Below are 20,770 nucleotides of genomic sequence, written 5' to 3'. Positions count from 1 at the left end.
CTGTCCTTGTCCAAAACGTTTTTGTATCTCCCGCTTTAACGCCCATTCTCAAAATGGGTAGATTTTGTTGGTAAGGGAATCTATGTTTACAAAGTTAGGTCTACCCCTGAATCCAGATTGTAGCCACGGTTTGAAGCAGAAACTTCAGTGCACGGAGAGAGGGCGTAAAACTTTCACAAAACTTTCCTCTATTCCACAGCCAATGGCAAGGCCCGATCTATAAATCTAGCCCTCTGATTTGCTTTCCTGTCCTGTTCCGAGCCTGACTGACAGCCTGCAGGAAATATTTGTTTTCCTCGGTCTTTAGTTCCAAGGGCTCCAGTGAGATTGAGAGGGGGCAACACTTCTGATCAGAGGCTCAACAGCGCAGGGTAGTTTCTTCAGAGGAGCGAAGAGGAGTGGAGAGGAAGAGTGCGCGAGAGAGGGTGCCCCATCCTTCACAGAAACTGGAGGATTCCACACTCTAAAACGAATGGCTGCTTGAGAAAATAATAATTTCCCCTCTCTCTCTTTCTCTGGGACCTTTGGCTACTAGTTCTCTCCTAATCAGACATTGTCACAAGTATTTTTTCAGTTGCTCTTGAAAAATTAATCAGCTTTTGCAGTGGACGTCACTGGCGACCATGGATACCCATATAAGATGGAAAGTAAAACGGAGGATAAAGGACGCGCAAATCACTTTAGCAATAATTCTACTTTTTGTCACCTCGCAAGCCAGTTCAGGTAAGATCCCTTTCGGACACCGCAGCCTGATTTTTTGCAGGCTATTGCTGCTTGGCACTTTTTGTCCCGTCGTCTGTTTTAGACAGTGAAATGTTCTCATGTGCAACAAGTCCCTATCATACCCCTGTGTCCCGGTTGCAGCGGCAATTGTACGCCTCTCTAAAACCGTGATTTAGTTGTCTGGTTTCTGGAATGTGGTCCACATTATTGGTGTCATAAACTGAAATGACCGGGGGCCCGGTCAAGGATTTTAAATGGCACTGGTGCTTGTTCGCATACTTTGTCCTGCGTAGTTCTCTCTAGTTTGTTGTCAACGTTTATCGATTTGTTAAGACCCGATGCATAGAGGACTTGCAACGCCAACGAAAACTCATTTTCCATGAACTTGTGCCAAAAGTTCTCTCTCATCCATTCAGATGAATTTCGCTGCCTCCAGCGATGGATTTGTTCGCTCTGAACGATGGGGTCCTCCTATAGTGCTACTTCTGATGCACATATTTTTGCATACATTATTAGTGTCTTTAAAACATTATTGTGTTGGGCGCACATAGGCTACACGTTGCCATGGGGTTTGTAGGCCTACTTTATAGATATATAGAGTATACATTTTATTCCCTGCCTAGCGTTGGAAACAATGCTCTGTATCACTTTGTATGGCATGATATCATCTTTCTTTTTTTAGGCCTACTTAATTGCATTTTATGTAGCATAACTGCAAAAAACATTATGCAGCTTTTGTGGATATGATATCAACAAGATAGTAATTGCCTTAGTTTTCATATATGGCAACATTTTGGCTTGAGTTGGTATTTTAAACTTGATGACAAGGACATCCAACACTGTCCTCCAGATTCCCACATGAAACAGTAAGTCAAAGGGGTATTTATTTAATGAGAAACAGAATGGAGCTCAGCTCTCATGAGAGGGCGTGCCCGTCCATCGTCTGAAGGAGCAGGGTGGAGCCTCCACTTGGCATCTCATTTTGGACATGAATGCGCGTGGATTTTTCTGACGCACATCGTAACCGCTATAACAGTGCAATGTCTCGGTGAAATCTTCAAGGTTATTTAAAAGAAAAACTTATCCCATAAACATTTGTCTGGCAATCCTCCAGCATTCCAGCTCTCTGTTTTATGTGCCCTGTGATGACAAAACAAGGTTATTTATGATCACCTGTAATCTAAACTTTTTTTTAAACGGTGTGCCTGTGGACCTATATGGTTTTGCAATCATGCTGTTTTACGCTGCTTTTCAACACCCTTATTAGAATGTCAAATCACCTTTGGAAATGAATTGTATGAGTTAGGACTGAATGGGATGCATGATATCCTCATTGGTTTCGGTTTTGGGGTTCGTCAATGGTTATTTGGACATTTGCTTATCAGGATTAGGCAAAGGCGGTGCTTAAACCGCTTCACCTTGAGTGATTTGTAAGGGGGCTCTGGCTGAGAGTTTTCCTTATGCGAGGGTGGAGACTTCTTTTTTTTGCCGGACCTCTCAATTTCTAACAGGCATGAATACAGAAGTTAATCACGCAGCTGACCAAATTACGGAAGATTTTACTTCTGGGCTAACAGAGATTACATGTAGTTAGGTGAAGGAGGGGGGTTCGAGCCATGGACAGGAGCAGTGGGGTGGGAGTATGAATCAGGCCAAGGCCTAGTGGCCTGGCCTACATATATTCTTAGCTCACTAGACTGCCTGGCATGGTAGGTGGCCTCAGACTGAATGGTGCTACAGTGGAGCTCTCAGTCAGTCAACCAGCTGGGTCAACCAGCCAGCCAGTCAGTCAGCCAGTCAAAAGGCTGTTAGATAAACAGATAGCCTGGTCTGTTCTCTCCACATACCTCAAAGGACGAGGCAGAAAAAAACACATCTGAGCTGGAGTGGATTCAATTAAATTCCCTATTTGACTGGAATTTGATAACCTAATTTGATTTCCAGTCAACCTAAGTTGCATGGACGTGCATAGACATGTCAGAGTGGTGTGCTAATAATGGAAACAAATTCATATTCATGTGAATTATTAATGCAGACTGATTGTTGATTATTGCCTTTTGGGTTACACAAGGGGTTGGCCTTGAACTTTTTCCCTTTTTCCCTCCATTTATTTTAAACGGCCAGGTCTCTCTCGGAAAAAAAATAGGTCTTCTGTTTTCAAATCAACCTGGTAAATGAATGGTAAAAAAAATCCAAGGGCTGTGGTCTTGTCGTTGGTCATATGTGATTGACCGAACCATACCCAGTTCCTAGCAATTATTTATATATACACTAAATGACTGACAGGAGGCGCTGTTTTGAAGCTACCACACCTCCATCATTCTAGAAACCATTTAGGAAACGATATAATTGCATTTACTAATGTCTACATTTGTTTTTGCCATGTTTATTCTATTCCAGACACCTTAATGCATACCTTTAAATTATATTATGTAAGCTAAACATACAAATAAAATAAAAATATATACTTTTTTTCCCTTAAAGTATAGTTTTTTAGAAAGTACTAATGTTACTGTCCCCACTACAACAATAAATACTTAAATACATGTAATTTTGTCCTTGAAACATTTAAGTGAAATACTTTAGAATTCCATTCATTCCAATGGAGTACTGCTTTTCTGAGGAGTGCCAATATGGCCAATATGGCCAAAACATAGCATCAACATTACAGGGTTCATATACATCATTAGTTCCGAGTCATGTCAGAATAGCTCCAGATGACTTGGAGAGTTGGACTGGAGTTTTACTAGGATTATAGGGCGTTGGACAGAACTCACTATGAAGCTGCTGGCTTTAATCAACTCTTAAAGACCAACAGAAGAAAACAACCAGAGTTAAATGATTGCCTGTGATGCTGCAACACTTCCTGAAACCAGTACACATGCAAGTCGGTATTGGCTAGCAAGAGCCTTATTTCATTGCTATTGTTGCCAATGTCAACCTAAGCATTTTTTTATACAAAAATGTAACCATCAATCATGAAAATATTTCTTTTACAGGGAATAAGCATAATACATATTCTAGCTAGATGATCAAGAATAACTTTTAAACTGAAAAATACATAGTGTGTAACAGCTGTTGAATTCCACCAGGTTACCTGATTAACAGGTTACAGTGCAAAAAAATACCCCTGTATCAAGATCAGACAGGTCTTGACTAGGGTTGCACATTTTGGGGAATATTCAGAGGTGGAAACTTTCCGTGGGAATAAACCAGAATATATGGGAATTAACGGGAATAAATTGGAATTAATGGAAGTATATGAAAATTAATACAATTTAAATGTAGATGTTTTTTGCATTGGATATATTTGCCATATCATAAAGAGACAGAAACATACAGTGCCTGGCAAAAGTATTCACCCCCTTGGTGTTTTTCCTATTTTGTTGCATTACAACCTGTAATTTAAATGTATTGGACATACACAAAATAGTGAAGTGAAATGAAAAAAATGCAAAAAATTTTGCTATGAAGCCCCTAAATTAGATCTGGTGCAACCAATTACATTCAGAAGTCACATAGTTAGTTAAATAAAGTCCACCTTTGTGCAATCTAAGTGTCACGTGATCTGTCACATGATCTCAGTGTATATACACCTGTTCTGAAAGGCCCCAGTGTCTGCAACACCACTAAGCAAGGGGCACCACCAAGCAATCGGCACCATGAAGACCAAGGAGCTCTCCAAACAGGTCATGGACAAAGTTGTGGAGAAGTACAGATCAGGGTTGGGTTATAAAAAAATATACCCGAAACTTTGAACATCCCACGGAGCACCATTAAATCCATTATTAAAAAATTGAAAGAAAATGGCACCACAACAAACCTGCCAAGAGAGGGCCGCCCACCAAAACTCATGGACCAGGCAAGGAGGGCATTAATCAAAGAAGCAACAAAGAGATCAAAGATAACCTGAAGGAGCTGCGGAGCTCCTCAGCGGAGATCCTCAGCGGAGATTGGAGTATCTGTCCATAGGACCACTTTAAGCCGTACACTCCACAGAGCTGGGTTTTACTTAAGAGTTGCCTAAAAAAAAATAAGCAAACATGTTTGGTGTTCGGCAAAAGGCATGTGGGAGACTCCACAAACATATGGAAGAAAGTACTCAGGTCAGATGAGACTAAAATTGAGCTTTTTGACCACCAAGGAAAACACTGTGTCTGGCGCAAACCCAACACCTCTCATCACCCCGAGAATACCATCCTGATGCTGCCACCACCATGCTGTGGGGATATTTTTTATCTGCAGGGACTGGGAAACTGGTCAGAATTGAAGGAATGATGGACGGCGCTAAATACAGGGAAATTCTTGAGAGAAACCTGTTTCAGTCTTCCAGAGATTTTATACTGGGATGGAGATTCACCTTCCAGCAGGACAATGACCCTAAGTATACTGCTAAAGCAACACTCGAGTGGTTTAAGGGGAAACATTTAAATATCTTGGAATGGCATAGTCAAAGCCCAGACCTCAATCCAATTGAGAATCTGTGGTATGACTTAAAGATTGCTGTACACCAGCAGAACCCATCCAACTTGAAGGAGCTGGAGCAGTTTTGCCTTGAAGATGGGCAAAAGTCCCAGTGGCTAGATGTGCCTAAAGAGACATACCCCAAGAGACTTGCAGCTGTAAAAGGTGGCTGCCTGAAGTGGCTGCCTTGCTGCAAAAGGTGGCTGAACAAAGTATTGACTTTGGGGGGTGAATAGTTATGCATGCTCAAGTTTTCTATTTCTTATTTCTTGTTTGTTTCACAATAAAAAAATATTTTGCATCTTCAAAGTGGTAGGCATGTTGTGTAAATCAAATGATACAAACCCCCCCCCCAAAACTATTTTTATTCCAGGTTGTAAGACAACAAAATTGGAAAAATGCCAAGGGGGTGAATACTGTAAACCTTTTACCTTATCATAAGTAGACATAATTGCAAATGATTAAATCCTTCCAATAGAAAAAAAATGATTTAGTTACAAATTGAACATTAAATGAGTTGACTCTTTACATGGGATGATTTCCCTGAACAACAAAAGAAAGGGAATATTCTTGATCCCCAATGATCCATCGCATGTCCAAAAAACGTTTTCAACATACATCTGTAAAATGATAGTCTAGACACTAAAGCTTTGGTTGTCTTCCTCTCAGGCTTCCATGTCTTCTCCTTGGACCTCCTCAATGTCCATCTCTTGAAAATCAGACTCTGAGGCCTCATCTTCACTGTCACTTTCCAACCTTGTTGAGGATGGCTCATTGTCAGGCTCAAAAAGCCTCACATTTGCCCGGATGGCCACCAATTTTTAACCCTTATATTGGTCAGCCTGTTGCGTGATTTGGTGTGTGTGTTCCCAAACAAGGACCAGTTGCACTCTGAGGCGGCTGATGTTGGTGGGATTTGGAGGATGATGGAGGCAACAGGGGAAAGAGCCTCAGATCCACAAAGTCCCTTCCACCAGGTGGCTGATGAGATATGTTGGCATGACTGCCATATTGCATCTCCATCCCAAAGCCCTTGCTTGGAAGTGTACTTCGCCAGACTGCCAAGAACCTTGCCCTCATCCAGGCCAAGTTGGCGAGACACAGTAGTGATGACACCATAGGCCTTGTTGATCTCTGCACCAGACAGGATGCTCTTGCCAGCATACTTGGGGTCCGCTGCGGCATGTATGGGCTTCTTTGATGTATTTCAGAACTGCAGTTTTCTCTGCTTGAAGCAACAATGAAGTGGGCAGGGCAGTACGGATTTCTTCTCTTACATCTGCAAGCAGAGTCTAAACATTTCAATTTGGTCACTTGTAACTTGCTGTTTGGACAGTCAGTATTCCAAAATGGATGTAAGAAACAAAACTGATTTGTGATCCGTTTTAAGAAGCTTGGCGTATGCCGTACGTCACTATTTCACAGGAGAGGCATTTGAACCTAACACTTTTTTTAATCAAAATGTGTTTTTTGGCAGAAATGGCTTCTGGAACATGTGAACTTTCATGTGCCTTAATAACAAAGTTGTATGTAATCTGTAAATACGAATATAATTGTTAAATTACGAGGCTAGTTGGTTTAGCCACAGAAGAAGACAGAAACCTTCCCGCTAAAGTGGAAAGGTGTTGCTACTGCTCTCAACAACATTGCTGCCCAGAATTTTGCAGGCGCTATCGACGAAGATCAGTGGGAAAAAGTTGCGATGGACTACTTTCTGCACACGGTCAGTGTGAACCGGAGTGACTTAATAACACAACAATGGGAAAAACATGGATGAACGTTTCACGGCAGCGTGTCTTTTCCGTTTGGTTTGTACAGTTAGCTACAAACCAAACGGGAAAGACACGCTGCCTTGAAATGTTCATCCATGTATACGGGTAAGAGTATAGCTACATTTTCAGATATTATATGTTTCTAATTTGGTCAGAAAGTTGTTTTCATTGCAAATTAAAGCATACTTTTAGCTACCTAGCGAACGTTTGCTTGCTGGCTCACTAGCTAACGTTCCGTGTATGATCTGTGTAGTAATATTTGTATTTTAGATATCCATTTGCATTGCTAGTTATAGCCTAATGTTAGCTAGCTAGCTAACATTGAACCTAGTTGGTTAGCTTTAGGTACCTGCAGATTTGTACTCCAGCATTTCATGGATTGTGGCTAGCTATGACAATCCATTTATACTTTAGCTATGGGTTGGAATTACGGTTAAGAGATTAGCTTGCTACATGTCTAAACAAAAAACACTTTGCCAGATGATTACACTAATTTAGCCAGGTGTGTCTGGGGGTGATTGCGGCCATCTATTGTATTTAATGAACATGTCTAGGCAGTAGTGACCTATCCACTTGGCTAGATGTGGCTGGGGGGTGGTTGTAGCATTTCTTTCATATGACCCATCAATTTAGACAAGTGTGGGTAAGCATCTAATAATTATAAAATATATACAATATTTTTATCTGGACACTTTCAAAGTCAGATTAGGATATGGGCCGATGACTAGATAAAGTGTATTTTTACCTGGAGTTTTTCCTTATTGTATTCTAATACTTTCACCACTTTTTAGTCTTGAAATTATATTAATTATATTAATTTGGGGACAGGTCTAAAAGCATTAAACATTTATAGCAATTTAGCTAGCTAGCTTGCAGTTGCTAGCTAATTTGTCCTATTTAGCTAGCTTGCAGTTGATAGCTAATTTGTCCTGGGATATAAACGTTGAGTTGTTAATGTACCTGAAATGCAGAAGGCCCTCTACTCCGACAATTATATATATATATATATCTCTGGTCACCCCTAAAGCCAACTCCTCCTTTGGTCGTCTCTCCTTCCAGTTCTCTGCTGCCAATGACTGGAACGAACTACAAAAATCTCTGAAACTGGAAACACTTATCTCCCTCACTAGCTTTAAGCACCAGCTATCAGAGCAGCTCCCAGATCACTGCACCTGTACATAGCCCATCTATAATTTAGCCCAAACTACTACCTCTTCCCCTACTGTATTTATTTATTTTATTTATTTTGCTCCTTTGTACCATATTATTTATATTTTAACTTTGAACTTTCTTCAAATAACAAATCTACCATTCCAGTGTTTTACTTGCTATACTTTATTTACTTCGCCACCATGGCCTTTTTTGCCTTTACCTCCCTTATCTCACATGATTTGCTCACATTGTATATAGTCTTAATTTTTTTCTACTGTATCATTGATTGTATGTTGTTTTACTCCATGTGTAACTCTGTGTTTTTGTATGTTGTCGAACTGCTTTGCTTTATCTTGGCCAGGTTTCAATTGTAAATGAGAACTTGTTCTCAACTTGCCTACCTGGTTAAATAAAGGTGAAATAAAAAAATAATAATAATAATAATATATAATATAATATATAATAATTATATGACATTTCTGTCTGATACCGATATCCGATATTTTCCTTGACAAAATCTAATAAAAGAAAACGATACCGATAACCAATATTTAAAATGTTTGCGGCCTTTTAAGCATTGTAGTACATTTAAATAGTTAACACACACACATGAACGCAGCGGTCTAAGGCACTGCATCTCAGTACAAGAGGTGTCACTACAGTCCCTGGTTTGAATCCAGGCTGTATCAAATCCGGCCGTGGTTGGGAGTCCCATAGTGTGACGCACAATTGCCCCAGCGTCGTCCGGGCAGTCATTGTAAATAAGAATTTGTTCTTAACTGACTTGCCTAGTTGCCTAGCCTAAATAAAGGTTGCACACACACATACACACACACACCACACTGACCAAAACGTTATTTTGTTGGCATTTAATTATGTCCCCATTACCAGTAGAACATAATCAAAACCTATTTCTTTCACTTACTTGCTGTGCTGTTTCGTTGTTCATTTGTTCAGTCGTTTCATTCTCAACCAGGACCTGAATATGACTGCGCGTCACATAATAATTTAACGCGTTCATACATTTTTTTACGTAGTTATTACACATTGATTACACTATCACTCGAATTTCATGTCACAATGATTCATTGATACATATGCTATGATACTGGTAAAGTTGTCTCACGCACCTACAGTGCTGGTTACAGAAAAAAATCTAGCTAGCTCATGGATGCAAACAATGTTCTTCCCAAAAACATAGCAAAACGACAAAATCTAGGTGTCATCATCTAAAATAACCCTCATTTATAAGACAGTTCTTATTTGATTAATGCTGGTCGGGACCCATCTATGTGAAGCTAGCCACAATAAGGATGAGCCACAATAGCAGACTTTGCATTTAGCTTTCAAAACAAAAGTGTGGCATAATTCTACTATTTGTATTCATTTGCATCACTGTCAATGACATACTTTTATTTTGAAGGCAAACAGCAAATTCCACTCTTGTGCCTAATCCTTATTGTGGCTGCTTATAACGTTAGCTTTGGGCAACAGGTTTAAGTAGCTGGCTAGCTATTTATTTTCATGAACTGAAGTTCCATTTCAATAGGCGAAAAACAAGTGGCAACCTAGCTAATACTTACTCACAAGGATTCATAAATCATTGCTAAGAATAATGAAAATGACTGCAGTTTGTACTGGTCATTTTTTAGGCATGTTGTATTGGTGCTAGCTAGGTACCAAGCTAAACTAACTACCCCAGAAGTTGCGGTCGAACAAATTATGCTTTATTACCAACGCGGCATTGTAAACACATCGTTTGTGGCCGGTGTTTGCTTGTTTGCAGACTTTTTTTGTACAGCTTTGACAGTGCTACTGTATCTTTTTTGACACAGAAAGACCCAAACGGCGTTCCATAGTATGTATGTCGTGAAGCTAATAGCAGTGACGCTATTATTGTGTAACTCTGGTAGGGCAACATCTGAAAAATAGCGCACTTGGTAGTTTGTACCAGTGCTCGACCAGTCGGCGAAAGCCAACATCACCCACAACAGAGAACGGTTGATTGTCAAGGGCAATGAATAACATTATCTTTGCTTTAATGGATTTCGCCTTTGAGTTGTCTCGCTGAAATGTTTTTACTCTTTCAAATGACTGCTCGACTTGTTGACTGCTCGATCCACACAGCAGACATTGTGGGCTAGGTTAGGAATGCTGTGTTGCACATGTAGCGCAAAATTGTACGTGGTGTCATTATGTCATGTACCTAAGTTATATAGGTATGCACGGATATTTGACATCGGTTTTTCACATCGCCGTTAAACTAGACATCGGGCCGATACCGATGTTGGCATTTTTAGCTAATATCGTCCGATTCCGATATGTTCACCGATATATCGTGCATCCCTACTGACAATTTATCCATACATAAAAAGGTCAACCGAATCGTTTCTAGTCATCACTCCTCCTTCCTTTCTTCTTTGGACTTTATATGGCGATTGGCATCTAACTTTCATAATAAGGTGTATTACCACGACCGACCGACCTCAGTTTGTCTTTCAATCACCCACGTGGGTACAACTAATGAGGAGATGGCACGTGGGTATCTGCTTCTTTAAACAAATGAGGAGATGGGAGAGGCAGAACTTGCACCGCGTTCAGCTTCACAAATAGAACTGGCTTCTATTTTAGCGCTTGGCAACGCAGATGCTTGTTGGCGCGCGAGCACAATGGGTGCAATGATTGAATAACATGTATGTCAATTTATTTTGCAACGCTCGCGCACAGTGTGGTCAGCATGTGAGGCTCAACTTCTCAGCTCTTTTGGGTCCCTTGTTTACCAGGCTGTAACAGCGTGTAGCGAACCCGTGCACATACGCAGATACTGTGTGTGAGCAAAGTGTCGCTCATCTCAATATCTGCGGTGCTGCTCATGTCAACATAATTTCACTGAGTCTACCTTTATTTAACTAGGCAAGTCAGTTCAGAACAAATTCTTATTTACAATGACAGCCTACCAGGGAATAGTGGGTTAACTGCCTTGTTCAGAATGACAGATTTTTACCTTGTCGGCTCTGGGATTCAAACCAGCAACCTTTTGGTTACTGGCCCAACACTCTAACCACTAGGCTACCTGGCACATCAATTAGCTGTTCTCATGTGGAGTAGTATGATATAAGCTCCTTAAAAGGAGATACAATTAAAGTCCATACCTCATAAAAAGTCTGTCAATCAAATTACAACATTGAAGTCATAGGCCTACTGTACTTGATGCAGTTGACACTTCAAATACACATTTAAAGCCAACAACTGTATTATGTTGACCACTTATTGCATTTGTTTACAATAACAAAAACTACACAAACCTATTTCACAAATCACAATCTATACCTCCAACATCCCAAATAAAGAAGGAAAAAAGGTTTATCATAAATAAAATCGAATTACCTTTATTTACAGAACAAAATACATAATTTCGTAGTCAAGAGCTCTGGAAAAGGTAATGTAGTGTTAACATTTAAACGGAAATGCATCAACTCTGGTATAGCTCAAGCAGTCAAATAGAGTAATGTTTCAATCCTTAGTAATGCCAAGATGTGGAGTCTTCCAGGCCAGTTTCATCTTCAAACATCATTTTCTCTTTCTCAGCTTCTGGTCATCAGCTGTCAGATATAAAACACAGTGTTAGTAGTGTGTTAGGCTAGGGGTATCCAACTCTGTTCTCGGAAAGCAACTCAATGTGTAGGTTCTTTCCAGCACTGCAGTGACACACTTGATTCAGTTAATCATAGACCAGAGACTTAAGACCTGGTTCTTTGAATGTGTGTTAAGTGATGGGTTGTAGCAAAAGCCTGCACACAGTAGCTCTCCAGGACCAGAGTTGGAGAACCTTGGTTTGAATTTACAATATATTGCTGCAGAGGAAGTGTGCATAGGGAATAAAACAATATGGTGGAAAATGCAACAATTGAATGGCCAAAGCCAAGGGGTACAATACTGTCGACCAGCCACAAGATTTTGCTAAATACACATGAATGTAAATCAAGGTCAACAGGAGTCAATGAACTAAACATAAAGTCAAACATTAGTTCGATAGCTAGCTAGCTAACTATGTATGAAATCATTTTTGCGAACTCTGTTAGACTGGGTCAAAAGACAGGAGCCCAGTGCCAAATAAGTGGTGAAGAGAAATGTGATTCTAGTTAACTAGCTAGCAACAACCCTAAATTCCTGCTACGCCCAAACTAGCTAGCTACCTATAAGATATTTTTATTCATCCCTGCTAGTAAGTTGATGTTAGCTAACGTTAGCTACATCTGGAGCTAGCCAAAAGTTAGCTGGCTAGTTAGCTAGCTCTCTTCATTCAGCTCGATCGCAAATAATTGAAATGTACAGCACACATTAGATGTTCAGACATTAGACCTACTGTACACTCTTAGAAAACAGGGTTCCAACAGGGTTTTATTTGCGGAGGGATAGGCTTCTAAAAATAAACGTTTTGATCTGAAGAACCCTTTTTGGAAGACAAGGGTTCTTTGTAAGGCAAAGGGTTCAACCTAGAACCTTTAACACCCTAATAACAATATTTAGATGGCAAGTAGGAGTATTTGGATGGTAAGAAGGGTTCTACATTGAACCATGTATAATATTTCCCAGCCTGCTGTATTCACGGGGCGATTTTCAGAATTGTTCGTTTTACTGTAGTATCTGTGTTTCTGCATGTACATTGGTTGGATGATTAGTTTTATGCTACAGAAAGATAAATAACATACCGTTTTCTAAACTAATCCAATCTGTTAATAGTTGGATTTATTGCACCCGTTACTGACATGATTCTTTCAGTTTAGATGATTGAGGTAGTCTCAGTATTTCCTACTTTGGCAGTCATTCTGAATGCAGGTTGCGGGTGACCGCTTGTTGGATAGCCTAACTCTGTCTGGATTACTTGGAGTGATTACTGTAAACTGGCAGATGTAGTGTGTCAGGATGTATCCAAGGACCTGGATTCATTGCGTTAAACAGTGCCGCTTATGTATCAGAATCTGACATAAAATCTGACACATTTCTAGCTGATACTTTCGAAACTCCACTATTCAGGTCCCGGAACGTTTGATGTCAAGATGAAATGACACGGTAAGACACACTTTGATACAGGTCATTTTAGGCAGTGTTAGGGTACATGAGAAAATGGTCAGCTTTGATTTACAACTTGTGAAAGCTGTGTCGTATCAGGGCAGACAAACTTTATAGTTAGCTGGTAACTCAAACTAATGAGTCCAGGTTCTCCAGGGGAGTTCAGCAGTAAAGAACACATTATCATGACCTAAACCAGATAACCCCTCTATATTCCTAGGGAAGGGCTGTCTGCTGACCTGGAAGCACACCCATCTCTTTCAGAGACATCCATCCAGAAAACCTCTGGTTCTGATCAGGCTTACTAGTCATCACCTACTGTAGACCGGTCCCAGATCTGTTTGCACTGGCTTGCCAACTCATGGGATCAAGCTAGACTTCACCTACACAGTGGAACTACTGCATCATCGTCTATCTCTAGACTAGAGGATTCTAGATTTCTGTCTGTGATTGCTCACTACACATGCAACATCGTCTACATGGCAGAATCTAGGCCTATCGGTTTACCACGTCGTTGATTTTTATGTTTTCAACACAGTGTAACAAATTAAAAGCAGTGTGTTGAGTAATATCATTCCAATATCAACGCAGCTTTGGAGTAGCCCCAAGAAGGCACCATACTCCACTGAAATTATATAAATTAAACAGTTTTAATTTCAGTTGCGATATGAAACACTTTTTATGATTAGGCATACTGTACAAATTAACATGTTAACATTCACACATGATAATACTCTTTACTGATAATAACATAAAGATTTTATCTGGAAATAATTTACATATAATTAATAAGGGGTGTGTCGTTTTCTGTGGCTATTGGTTTGTACCATTTACTGGTATTGTTCTTTCTTTTGTTGAGAAATATTTGCAGTAAATACCCATATGTCTTGTTTTCCTTTTCTCTTTCCAAATTGGATCCTATATATATTTTTTTTTACACAAGCCTCAGGTCAATACAATCCAGTTTTAATTGTGTGGTGGTTTAATACAATATTTAATTGTCCTAGAACTCTTAGCAAACAGAAAGTCCCAGGCCCAAACCTCATCAAAGATGGTGACAATGACAAGGAGAGAACAAAACAGAACCGTTCTCACACTATCAAGACCTACGTTTTCTATAATGAAGTAATTTGAACTGTACAAGGATCAGATATATAATGACGCAAATGTATTTCTACTAACGTTAATCCCACGTGTCATCAGAGGTAGAGATTGACCTCAGTTCAGCATTTATAGAGTTTATTTATGACCCGGTACAGAGAGAAAGTCTGGTAATAACTTGAGACCAATAAGACACGGGTGTCCTGGGTAGAGCTGGGTAATATGGACAAAATCCATATTGCGATGATTTGCCTCAGTTGATGCGATAAGGATAAATAGAACGATACATTTATAACATTAATGTGCACCATATTTTAAAATTATCCTTTAAACTACTGTTACTAGGCTGATGGTTGTAGCCATCAATTGTCCAATTAACAATTACCCATATTAGCAAACCTATTTAATTTCAAACTGCACCTTTCTCTAGTACAGGCTACTTATCGTAATAAACAATAACTGCAGAATGCCTGCGTTAAGTGATTGGCATGGTCGGTGTCGATCATTTTTAGTTTTATCATCCCAGTTCTATGCCCTGGGTGTGGTGGGTGGGGTCAGTTAAAGTTTAAGGATCATGACCTTCAGGTGACCAGCGCTGCCAAATTTACAGTGTCAGAGCCTGAGGAAAGGAATGTCTGCTTTAGGATCGACCAGTCGTTGAACTTCTACTACTATTCCTGGTTTTACTTAACTGGGGTGAGTTTTAGAAAAACATAGAAATCATCTTTAGCCGTAAGATCATCGTTCAACCATTGCCTAGTGCTAAATAGGATTTTTGTGCTTTTGTGCACTGGTTGCTTAGGACATGAGGGACACATACTGTAAATAAAGAGAAAGAGGTGCATTTTGGGTACTTTGTCGAACTTGCATGACATGATTAACAGGCACAAAAAAGTCTGGAATGTTTTGCTTTGGAACACCATGCCCATTCTCCATTCTGGCTTTGATGACATTTTCAAGAACTAAAAACAAAGATGGTAGAATGTGATTTAAAGGCCCAGTTTATGATTTTCATGTGTTTGATATATACAGTATTTCCACACTATGTGGTTGGAATAATACTGTGAAATTGTGAAAATAATGATAATGCCCTTTTAGTATAAGAGCTGTTTGAAAAGACCACCTGAAATTTCTGCCTGTTTTGGTGGGATGGAGTTTTGGCCTGCCTGGTGACATCAGTTAATTGACCAATAAGAAAGAGAGTTCAAACCTCTCTACCAATAACAGCTAGTTTTCAGTTTTCCCCTTCCCACTCAGACCACTCCCAGACAGTCCTAGGAAAATTCTTGCTTGAGAAATTGTTCTTTGCTAAGAAGCTTTTTTTGTTTATTTTTGACCAGTAAGGTACTTAATTGCTTGCTACACAGAAATGATTTGATTTTGAGATAAAAATGGCTGCATTGGGCATTTAGTGGTTGAAACATGGGTGATAAATAGCTGACTTACTGACTCTATCTAGCTGACTCTGTCTTTATCTAGATCTTGATTTAAAGAACTTTAATTCTTGAGCTCTATGAGGTCATTTTTATTTGGCTCTCTTGGGGAAGTTGTTGCTGTATTAGCCATCTGGCTGCCTTTGAGGCCATGGCTTTGCTTCCAAATAGTCAGTTTATTTGGATGCTAACAGAGATTAAAGAGAAGTTCACTGCTTCCACAAAGTCACCCAGCAGAATCAATGGAACCTTTTCACAAAGCTTCAAACACATTTCAGTGTTTTGGTCTCTTTTTCTAATGGTTTGTTATAATTAATGAAGTAAAGGTTGTTGTCTGCGTCAGTAGGAATCATTCCCCTAAGTCTGGAACTGTCAAACTGCTTTATTCATCAAAAATACTTCAATAACATTCCTTGAATACCTGGGCAAAAATGAAAACGTGGGTGGATCGGGGCCAAAGCCACACACTACTCGATATGTAAACGTTGACTATACTGCTTGTTGTTTTCGGTCTGAAAGGGACTATGGGTAATGGAGTATTTGTTATCTTATGATTCATGGAGTTTCTCCAATATTTAATGTTTTTATCCATTTGTTCTTTATTAAAAAGTAAGGGGAGAATACTTGTTGTTTCACTGTGTGCTCGTTCAGCATCTGGATCTGATAAGCTCCATTTTGCTGTCTGCTGAACCTCAAAAAAGGGGGACAAATACGTTCCAGAAGTTTTTATCCCACTGCTGGTGGAACAAGGCACTATGCAATAAAATACTGTTGAATTTTTCTCAAGAAAAGTACACCATTTGTACCTCACTGGTTTTAGGCTTTTCACTGGAAGTATACCTGCATCACATTAGGTGAGAGGCTTTGGAAACGGTGTGAATTTCATAGCAGCGAGGTTTGGAGCAAAGCAAAGCAGCCTGGGTCATTAAAAAGTTATTTTTATGTAAAGGTTGACATTACTATGGGGTTCAAAGGTCAGATACAGCTGGGCTGCATCTGTTTTCTGTCCTCCCGCCCTCCATCCTCTCGGGTTCCACTCGGTTCCTCTCGACCTTCAGTTGGAACGGTTCCTCTACAAAGGAAGTTTCCATGATAGATTTCTATCACATTCCCCCTGATGCCATGCATGTGTGTTATATGAAAGGAGAGGGCAAGGCTGTTACTAATTGATGCAGTATGTTCACGATCAAGCCTTTCTAATGGCCATGGCCTCCCAACCTGGTGTTGCAATGGGAAACTTCGGGACTGTACTGTTTTGACTGCAATATTTTGAAACACAGACACAGACTGCAGACTGATGGCATTGGAGCATTGCAATCAAGTAATAAAAACACAGCCATGAAACCCAAAATGGAGGAAATTCCTTTCAATCCCCAAATCCAACCCCCATCATTATTAGCCATTGTTTGTCCCTTCTGAGCAAACGCAGACACACTTCTGCCCAAGCTTTTCAATGACTATATTCTTGTCCCCTGATATGGGAGATCATTTGGGGTCTGCAGTTGTACTGACTCAGATAAGTAGTGATTGTGTGGAGTGAAAGGCCTGTGTGTGTGTCTATCGCCGTGGTGCAGGGGAAAGAATCTGAGTCAGCAGGGTCTGAGTGACCCTGCAATCTCATGAGCCACTTCAGACTGTGAGTGCAGCCATTAGGGTGTGGAACTGAACAGACCGGCCGGTTGAGTGGTTCATGTTTTAGTTTACGACCCCTAGCCTCCAACCAGCTCCATCCAATGCCTGATCAACAGCAAAGACTGACACATTCTCCTTTCTCCTCACTCACATGCCACTTGGCTTTTTATATCTGTGCAGATGATGGAATGAGATGGGTGATAAAATAATATTCCAGATCAGAAGTTTGACCCTCTGTCTGTCAGATTGAAGGATATCCTTTGTATGACACTCATGTCGTGAAGATTTCAGTGCCGTGTTAGTGACTGTTGGGGACAGTGAAACACTGTGCTCTCAAGAGTACATAGACTGCCCCAAAGGACCATGGGACATCTTATTGGCCCTCTTCCCACGATGCATCCGGATGGGCCAGAGTTGTTGAGCCAGGACAGGGATTTGACAGGAGACTATGTTTGGGCTTGGTCATGATCCTCTATTGAAAAAGCGAAAATAGGCTATTATTTTGATTTCATAGAGAAAAGTAGAGTTGCTTCATACAGTGGGGGAAAAAAGTATTTGATCCCTTGCTGATTTTGTATGTTTGCCCAAATATAAAGAAAGGATCAGTCTATAATTTTAATGGTAGGTTTATTTGAACAGTGAGAGACAGAATAACAACAAAAATATCCATAAAAACGCATGTCAAAAATGTTATAAATTGATTTGCATTTTAATGAGGGAAATAAGTATTTGACCCCCTTTCAATCAGAAAGATTTCTGGCTCCCAGGTGTCTTTTATACAGGTAACAAGCTGAGATTAGGAGCACACTCTTAAAGGGAATGCTCCTAACCGCAGCTTGTAACCTGTAAAAAAGACACATGTCCACAGAAGCAATCAATCAATCAGATTCCAAACTCTTCACCATGGCCAAGACCAAAGAGCTCTCCAAGGATGTCAGGGACAAGATTGTAGACCTACACAAGGCTGGAATGGGCTACAAGACCATCGCCAAGCAGCTTGGTGAGAAGGTGACAACATTTGGTGCGATTATTCGCAAATGGAAGAAACACAAAAGAACTGTCAATATCCCTCGGCCTGGGGCTCCATGCAAGATCTCACCTCGTGGGGTTGCAATGATCATGAGAATGGTGAGGAATCAGCCCAGAACTACACGGGAGGATCTTGTCAATGATCTCAAGGCAGCTGGGACCATTGTCACCAAGAAAACAATTGGTAACACACTACGCCGTGAAGGACTGAAATCCTGCAGCGCCCGCAAGGTCCCCCTGCTGAAGAATACATATACATGCCCGTCTGAAGTTTGCCAATGAACATCTGAATGATTCAGAGGACAACTGGTGAAAGTGTTGTGGTCAGATGAGACCAAAATGGAGCTCTTTGGCATCAACTCAACTCGCCGTGTTTGGAGGAGGAGGAATGCTGCCTATGACCCCAATAACACCATCTCCACCGTCAAACATGGAGGTGGAAACAATATGCTTTGGGGGTGTTTTTCTGCTAAGGGGACAGGACAACTTCACCGCATCATTTGACAGGGTCATGTACTGTCAAATCTTGGGTGAGAACCTCCTTCCCTCAGCCTGGGCGTTGAAAATGGGTCGTGGATGGGTATTCCAGCATGACAATGGCCCAAAACGCACGGCCAAGGCAACAAAGGAGTAGCTCAAGAAGAAGCACATTAAAGTCCTGGAGTGGCCTAGCCAGTCTCCAGACCTTAATCCCATAGAAAATCTGTGGAGGGAGCTGAAGGTTCGAGTTGCCAAACCTCAGCCTCGAAACCTTAATGACTTGGAGAAGACCTGCAAAGAGGAGTGGGACAAAATCCCTCCTGAGATATGTTCAAACCTGGTGGCCAACTACAAGAAACGTCTGACCTCTGTGATTGCCAACAAGGGTTTTGCCACCAAGTACTAAGTCATGTTTTGCAGAGGGGCCAAATACTTATTTCCCTCATTAAAATGGAAATAATTTTATAACATTTTTGACATGCGTTTTTCTGGATTTTTTTGTTGTTATTCTGTCTCTCACTGTTCATATAAACCTACCATTAAAATTATAGACTGATCATTTCTTTGTAAGTGGGCAAATGTACAAAATCAGCAGGGGATCAAATACTTTTTTCCCCCACTGTATATATTTTGACTCAGATAATTTAGTCAAGACGCTGATGGTTTAAGTTGACAACCCAAAGCCCCAATATGGGTTGTAGGGATTTTAGTCTTTTCATCATTGTGTCTTTCAAGTAAGTGTCTGTTTGTGTTTTCTAAAGACGTTCTACCTTGCCAGTGTCGGGCTTAGAATGTCATGATAGTATGTTCTTGCAGTCTGTAGAGTAGTGTCATGGACTATGCCAGTTTTCAGTCAATACCACCTTTATACACTGTAAGAACAGAAGTGTTATACTATTTAGCTATTGTCCAGCCAAAATAATTGGGTCTTCAGCTCAGCTCTCCAGGATAGCAGCACTGTTCTCCATTAGGGGTTATTATAATGATTGAGCATGGAAAGCAATGCAATGAGTCATCCTTTCCAACCCTAGTCCCCCAATCCCAGTCAGCCCTAGCCTCAGTCCTAGCCACAGTCTGGGCATCAGAACTACTGACTGAAGTGTTTTAGGGGGTAATAGCATGATTCCCTTCTCTGGTAGCTAGCTCCACTCCAGAAACCTCTGGAGCAGTGGGGGTCTGTGCCGTTTAAGATTAGGGAGGCCCATTTTTTTTATAGAAGCATTGCCTTCCCACTGGGCACAGACATCAGTTCAACGTCTAGTTTTATTTACAGTTGGTTGAGTTCTCAAATAACATGAATTCAACGTGAAATCGACAGAAAATGTCACCATCTCATTGGTTTTAGTTAAAAGTTTTCCACGTTGATTCAACTTCATCACATTTATTTTCTTCAGTTGAAATTGACCACTTGGTTATTTCTATTACGGTATATTGGATGACTGTCATTCATATTCCATTCACCCAGCTCAATGTAACATCGATAGGTTTAGGCTACTACATCATACTCAAATGTGCTCTATACCCTACAACCTAGCCTACAAATGAACGTTTTAACTTAGGTGCATAGGTCGAGAGACAAATTGGAGGAATCAAGGTGACAGACAGTGAAGCATTCAATACATCTTGCTGATCTGGGGTGTAATCATTAGTCCAAACAGTTGCAAAACGGCAGTTTCTATTGGACAAATTCAGGTAGGTCCATCCCCATTTTGTTCCGTTTGTTTCCGTAATTTAAAAAAATGTTGCAACAGAATTGGTGGAATGAATACACCCCTGATCACCCGCATTCACATTTCACGTTCATAGCAGTCACAGACGCCTACAGCGTCATCACTTTGCTTGTTGTGTAATTCCTTCTCGCATCTACGCGCTCTCCTCCTCTCACGTTTTCCCTTCTCTTGTTGACTTCAG

At 40.5% G+C, this 20,770-nt stretch overlaps 1 protein-coding gene across 2 annotated transcripts in view; it reads left to right on the top strand.

The window, feature by feature from the left end:
* The first annotated feature begins 302 nt into the window (after positions 1-302).
* The window catches only part of LOC115203847 (collagen alpha-1(XI) chain), a 142,126-nt gene continuing 121,658 nt past the window's right edge, over positions 303-20,770 (top strand). For both annotated transcript variants that reach the window (XM_029768881.1, XM_029768880.1), the window contains exon 1: positions 303-723. In XM_029768881.1, coding sequence (XP_029624741.1) covers positions 624-723 — 100 coding nt within the window. In that variant the 5' untranslated portion in view covers positions 303-623. The remainder of the gene's footprint in view (positions 724-20,770) is intronic.

The sequence above is a fragment of the Salmo trutta genome, chromosome 12, assembly GCF_901001165.1.
Source record: "Salmo trutta chromosome 12, fSalTru1.1, whole genome shotgun sequence".
Classification (NCBI taxonomy): domain Eukaryota; kingdom Metazoa; phylum Chordata; class Actinopteri; order Salmoniformes; family Salmonidae; genus Salmo; species Salmo trutta.
The sequence above is the reverse complement of the archived record's forward strand: the minus strand, read 5'-3'. Positions and strand labels throughout refer to the sequence as shown.